Raw genomic sequence first — 6,855 nt, forward strand, 5'->3', positions numbered from 1 at the left:
ACATTAGACCTTTTTTTTTTTTTTTCTGCCATGGTTCACCATTTGCTACTCTCGGCATTTTCTTTTAATGCTTATCTGAGATGACAAACCTCCAAAACAGAACTTTTTTTTTTCCTTGCCTCCACCTCAGCAATTAGCACCTCCAACTTCACAATACGTTTTTTCCATCTGCAGCGGGATAACCCGTAATGATTGGAAAAAGAGTGACGTTGGGGGCACATTTAGAGTCATTCCCATATTAATCTACGGGAGGAGGTAAAGCGGGGTCTGTGCCTCGCTCACGTGCGCGCAACTTCACGTTGATTGTGATGTATAAAAAGAAAGGTGTGCAGGACTTGGCATGCCCCCGGTATTATACATGTGACTATTTCTGTGCGTAGGTACTTTTCATGTTTTGGCTGTACGCCATCTTCTGGTATGAAAACTGCACAATCTTCAATACATGAGGCCCCTGGTGGTTCCAAACTTCTTCCATTTACAGATGATGGAAACCACTGTGCTCATTGGGACCTTTAAAGCAGACAAATTTCTTCTGTACCCTTACCCAGATCTGTGCATCGAGACAAACCTGTCTCGGAGGACTACAGACAATTGCTTTGACTTTGTGCTTGTTTTGTGGTCTGAAATGCACTGTTAAATGAGGGATCTTATATAGACACATATGTGCCTTTCCAAATCATGTCCAATCAACTGAATTTCCCACAGGTGGACTCCAATTAAGCTGTAGTAACATCTCAAGGATGATCAGTGGAAACAGAATGCACCTGAGCTCATTTTGAGCTTAATCGCACAGGCTGTGAATACTTACGTACAAGTGACTTCTTCGTTTTTAGAATACTCAAACAAGTGTTCATTATGGGCTATGTGTAGAATTTTAAGGGGAAAAATTATTCAATCCATTTTGGAATACGGCTGTAACATAACAAAACATGGAAAAAGTGAAGCGCTGTGAATACTTTCTGTGTGTCTACCTTGACAGAGGACTTGATACCCTTCGACATTCCCAGGCACACGACTGTCCAGGCCGCCAGCAGACAGCAGACGATGTAAGGGTTGAAAGAGCCCGTCTCATCAATTGAGTCTGTGATATCCAAGGCTTTGCGATACCAGAAATATGATGTGGGGGAGCTCTTTTCACATTCTATCACTAGTGTAAAGTAAGAAAAGAAATCAAAAAGTAGTTTAACATGTAACAAACAGCTAATTAATTTACAAATGAATTATTCCTCATATCTTTTAAAATGAATACTTCACACTTATAATCATTTGTATTTCAATTACTTTCTCTGCGTTACCTTGAATATTTTTACAAAAAAATTGTTTTTATTACATGCCTCCATGGTGAGAATAGAATTGGAAAATTTTGTAAATTCTAATAAATTAAAGTAATAAAAAAAAGTAGTAACTTTATCAATAACTGTGTGACAGTAGTGGGGGAAGTGTTGTTAATACCATATTTTCCAGACTATAAGTCTGACTTTTTTTCAGAGTTTGGCTGGTCCTGCAACTTATAGTCAGGTGCAACTTATATATCAAAACATATATAATTTAACATGTTTTTACATGTTAATTATTACTGAAAACATTACTGTCTACAGCCACAAAAGGGCGCTCTAAGCTGCTCCTAAAAACAACTGAGAAAGACTGAACAAAAACAAAATACCCCCCAAAAAAGAAAATTTTATTCTGCAGATTATAAACTATAAAGTAGCAGAAAGAAAGTTTGGAATGAGCTTGTGAGGGACTGGTGAAAATGTTACTCTTACTGCTATAAAGAAAACTAAGAAAGCTAATCGTGGGCTGAAAGCAAGTTGGCCAGAGCTGGAGGAACGAGTCCACAGAGGGTTTGAACAACGTGCAACAGTGCAGTTACGTCTCCACGCCCTGGTATTTCTTCTGTGTATTATATAGTTCAATAACTGTTAATGTGTTATGTTAACATACCGGACACCTACCATATTCAACCTGTTGTTGTGTGTGCTATTGTGTAGATGAATAACTTCCCTTTCCAGAATAATGGTCTGTTTTTAGTCTTGGATTTTGTGAAATAAATTTCTAACTAAGTGCGACTTATGTTTTTTTTCCCTCTTCATGACATATTTTTTTACTAATGCAACTTATAGTCCGGAAAATAAGGTAGTAAGGTTTTAGCAAAAATGCAAGTGTTTGAAAAGTAATGACCTTAAATTAAACGGCAGTGTTTTTTTCAAGAATTTAGGATATCACAGTGTGAATAATTGATATACAGAATGATGATTTTAAGTGTGAAGCAATCCTTTAAGGCTGTATGTTTACCTGTTACATTCCCTTGTTCTGGGCACTGTTCCCAAGGCAACGGGTACTGGAATGAGTTCCCAAGATAGAAAAGACTCCATGCAAGGATCACATTGTAGTAGAGAGCCACAAAGAAACATACCTGAGGTAATGTGAGAACAAGAGTATCCGGTTTTTATCATCACACAACAGCCTCCCTCTTTGCAAATACTTCATCATAGTTATTTTCAGATGGCTAAATACACCATTGCTCCCTCGCCCTACTCCTACAGCACTATGCTTTTCTAAACAATGTTAAAAAAGGGTGTTCCGGAAAACAGGAAATTACTGACCGAAGCAGAAATGTAGAATACAAAATGACACCTGGAAGACATTCATCAGCATATACTTAACAATCCTAAAGATGGGTCAATCATTTACAAATAGTATCTTACCACACAGCTGGAGTAGCCAATCCCTGCCAGCTTGGGGGAGATGTACTTCCACACTCCGATGCTGCCCTGTCGGATGGCCTGACCGGCTGCCAGCTCCAGGAAGAACAAGGGAATGCCCACAACCAGCATCAGCAGCACATACAGGAGGAGAAAAGCTCCTGAGGAGAAGAGGTGACCAGCACTCGGTTAACAAATGAGCACCACATTCTGATGACTGCCAAGTGCAACACAATGTTCTTTTGAAATTATGTCTAACTCATTCTTCAGGTTAAATAAGACACATACCCCTTGGTAACCGAATGGTTACAACGATGCATGCCACATAAGCGCAAACTTTGTAACATGTCACACCCCCCTCTCTATCCCATTTCCTGTCTGCCTCCTCACTGTCAGTTGCCTCAATGCCAACCCCCCTCTCCAAAAAATCTACATAAGCCGCCAAAGACAAAAGTAAAAAAGAAACACCAACTTGTGGCAGCCGGAACCAAAAATGTATTTAATCGTTGTAGACCATGTCCATATTTTTCCATAGAGTTAGAGTAAACAGATAGTTTATACATCTATAAACATTATGTTAATGCTTTTTACTTGGATGGACTAGACTCTCTTTCTGGTACTCTCTTTTTATCACATTCTTGCCCTGTGATGATGACACTGACTACAGTATATTCTGCACCCACAACATTTGTGGGTCCCATGGGACCCACAGGACCCAGTCCTTTCCAGCCATCTAACATAGATGACAATTTTAGTTACTCACCTCCTCCATTTTGATGACACAAATATGGAAACCTCCACACGTTCCCGAGCCCGACGCTGAATCCCACCTGAGCCAAAAAATACTCTATTTTACTGTTCCATCCTGCTCGAGCGGTGGGCTCAGATGAGCCCTGCTGGCTCACTTCCCCAACGTAGCAGTCAATCTCGGACTCTATGGTTCCTGTCCTGTCATCGTCAGTTGGCAAGGGCTGCTTCTCCATCTAAGACATGGAGAGAAAATGAGGACGAGACATAACACCGTGACCCACACCCTGGCGTGTGTTGTGTGAATATAACTCTCTGTCCTGGACAAGAAGAGGGGGCCCAAGAAAGAAGGTATAAGAGATGAGGGGAAGAATAGATCAGGGCTCACAAGGCTCGAGAGGCGCGTGGACAGGCTGTGTTGCTAGGGAAACGTAGTCTCTGAGTGCTTTGTGATCCCAGAGATCTGTGTCTTTTAACTCAGATGCTTGACTGATTAAACAAATGTATTTGACTTTATCTTAATGTCTTATTTGGCTCTTGCTTAGGATCAATGTAATACCAATTTAACGAATGCAAAGGGATATATAGGTCTTTTATTGGAGTCAGACACATTGACCCAAAAGGGGGGACACAGAGGAGGAAATCCCCAACAATAGTCAACACATTTATCCTGCTGATTTCTCATTGATTTATAGAGACTTTCTGTAGCTTGTACTGGGGATGCTGCACAGTCATTTGTGGCCTTTACTTGTGGTGTACCTGCAGTAGACATACTACTCTGACTCACACAAGCATTGATACTTTTTCACAGATATAGTGGTGTGTGTGTGTGTGTGTGTGTGTGTGTGTGTGTGTGTGTGCTACACAGCGCTAAAACTGTTAAATAGATCCTACCTTCATGAATGTCTTCGAGTTCAATTTTTTGGGTTATAGAGTGTTAAATAAACTTTATGCTAATAGACAGACTGGCACCTAAGTGTAGCATAACAGCAGCCAGCTATCCCACCAGCTGGTTAATTGCATTAGCCTATCCTAGTAACGCAGGAATAACATAATCCTTGATTAGACTAACGTTACATGGGTCTAATAAAAACATGTTCTCACATAGCCTACTTCACATTACGTGGAGCACCTATTTCCAAACAAACGTTCATATCACCTTTACTTTTAAGAAATAAAGTTGCATCCTCTTTGCGCGGTGCCTGAAGCTACAGCATGGCCAGGTAACGTTAACGCTACATCTCCGACCATCTGTCTTTGTCTAGACTGTCTGATACTGTGAACACACAAAAAAACACTCCTGATAAACAAAACTGACCTGTCCCCAGAAAATGTCGTCAACGAAGAGGTAAAACAAAACCCAGAGATGGCAGAAAACGGAGAATGTCGGCGATAATGTTTTATTCTTCGGTCCTTTCAAAGCAGGAAACGAGCACGTGTGGCTGTTGTTTGGTCCGTCACTCGTTATCAACGTCGCGAGCTGAATTATACTTCGGTTTCTATTTGTCAAAGTAAATGTAACGTATCAGATACTCTGATGCCGATATTTAATAGAAAGATATAAAAAAAACTAATTTGTGCGTTAAATATGGTAATTCTCTTCCTTATAGCAGGCGTGTTCTCGCGGGTTATTGGTGTAGCCGTGGGTTTGGTTCTTCCGCGTGAAGCAAGACATAAACTGCACCCCACCTACTACAGTGCTGCTTTCAAGGGCTGCACGCAATCTGTAGGCTACACCAGGTAGCAAGGACACAATCAAGCATCCTGTTGCGATTGTCATTTTCATTAATGTCGAGATATTTTCTAATTAATCGATTGATCGTCCACAAAAGGATATAAAATATTGAAACGCATCCATCAGTTTTTTAGAACCCAAGACAAAGTCTTCAAATAGTTTATTTTTTTCAACTAGGCGAACGATCCAAAAGCAAAAAAAAAAAAAAAAAAAATTTGAAACGGTAAAATAACAAAGAAACTCAGCTTACATTTTAAAAGCTAAAACCTGTGAATGTTTGTCTTTTTTAAATTACTGACTTATCATCGCTTTAGTAGCCTATAGCCTAAAGGGGCAAGAAAAAGAAATGGAAATAGTTAAGTTAAGTTAAAAAAGTAGTAATAGTAGGCTAGGCTACTCAAGTAAATGTAGTGAAAGGGTAAGGGTTGCGGGTGCTGTTGACGTTTTTGAGCCCAACTCGACAACGATTTGCATCTTTTCCTTTTAGCTCAAGTTAAATGGTCCTCATGATTGAGTCCCGGGCGCTCCCATACAGGATCGAGGAGCCATGAATGCAGCATATCCCAAACACCGATTCTCTAACAGTGACTGTGGTTTAACCATAGGGGTTTAACAGTGGAAGTGGGACCCTACCATTCTTTTATTATTTGTCATAGCTGGGGTCGTCTGTAATTGACAGGACACCATTTTAAATAGTAGCCTAGCCTAACGATGACAATGTGTATATAATAAAGTTAAATCACAACACATTTGATTTATGTTTTGATTGATTGTCAAACATAACACGCAGCGACTATTCACTATTTGTTCACGTTTCTGCTATTCCCCTGTTGAGTTTATGAAAAGATAAAACTACAAGGCTGATGCAATAGTCAGCTCCTATCATCGAGCATAGACTGGAATCAGTTCACGTCCGTGGCTGTGACTGTGCATTCCTTATTAGATTCTTAAAAAAAAAAAAGATCAGTCCCATAGAATAGTTCTAACAGTAGCATTGACCTAACAGTGACATTTCTCTGAACCGCACCGCGTTGTCACGCACGCTGATATGCCACGTATGCCTGTTTTGGAGGCATATTAAACACACGTCTACACTACCAACTCATAGACCTACTAAAGGATAATCTGCACTTAGAAATATCGAGATGTATTAATACGCTAAGTGATAAATACCTTGTGGTATGAAACGATAGAGCTAGGTCCTTGAAAAAGTTTCCAAATGTCCTAAAACAAAGTCAAGTGGTCACCTCTCTTGCTGCCACTTCACCTAACCCCGCCTATTTCTCCCCTATTGGCGGATAAAGTGGAGACTTGTCCACCTCCAATAAAACACTGTTATGAAATGTGACACCCCACTTTTTTAAACTCTTTGTATACAGTGGGTCTCGAATGTTTGGGCACCCCAGGTAAAAATTTGAATTCATATGCATAAAGAAGCCAAGAAAAAATAGGAAAAGTCTCCAAAAGGTATCAAATGACAGATTAGACATTCGTATAATATGTCACAAAAATATAGCTTTTATTTCCATCATTTACGCTTTCAATATAAGAGAAAAAAAAATGGCGTCTGCAAAAGTTTAGGCACTCTGCAGAGTTAATACCTTGTACTGTCCCCTTTGGCAAGTATCACAACTTGGAAATGCTTCTTGTAGCCAGCCAAGAGTCTTT

General features: G+C 39.9%; 1 protein-coding gene across 3 annotated transcripts in view; it reads right to left on the reverse strand.

Moving 5' to 3' along the window:
- LOC116670739 (sodium-dependent neutral amino acid transporter B(0)AT2) overlaps positions 1-6,855 on the reverse strand; it is a 17,107-nt gene that overhangs the window by 6,342 nt on the left and 3,910 nt on the right. Inside the window, exons 1-5 of one of the 3 annotated variants that reach the window (XM_032501368.1) lie at positions 6,361-6,481; positions 3,469-3,688; positions 2,709-2,866; positions 2,296-2,416; positions 972-1,147 (exon numbers count right to left, since the gene is read on the reverse strand). In XM_032501368.1, coding sequence (XP_032357259.1) covers positions 972-1,147; positions 2,296-2,416; positions 2,709-2,866; positions 3,469-3,688 — 675 coding nt within the window. In that variant the 5' untranslated portion in view covers positions 6,361-6,481. Of the gene's footprint in view, positions 1-971; positions 1,148-2,295; positions 2,417-2,708; positions 2,867-3,468; positions 3,689-4,770; positions 5,121-6,360; positions 6,482-6,855 lie in introns of those variants that run through there. The other 2 variants (XM_032501367.1, XM_032501369.1) reach the window with 2 other exon arrangements.

The sequence above is a fragment of the Etheostoma spectabile genome, chromosome 21 (assembly GCF_008692095.1).
Source record: "Etheostoma spectabile isolate EspeVRDwgs_2016 chromosome 21, UIUC_Espe_1.0, whole genome shotgun sequence".
Lineage (NCBI taxonomy): Eukaryota > Metazoa > Chordata > Actinopteri > Perciformes > Percidae > Etheostoma > Etheostoma spectabile.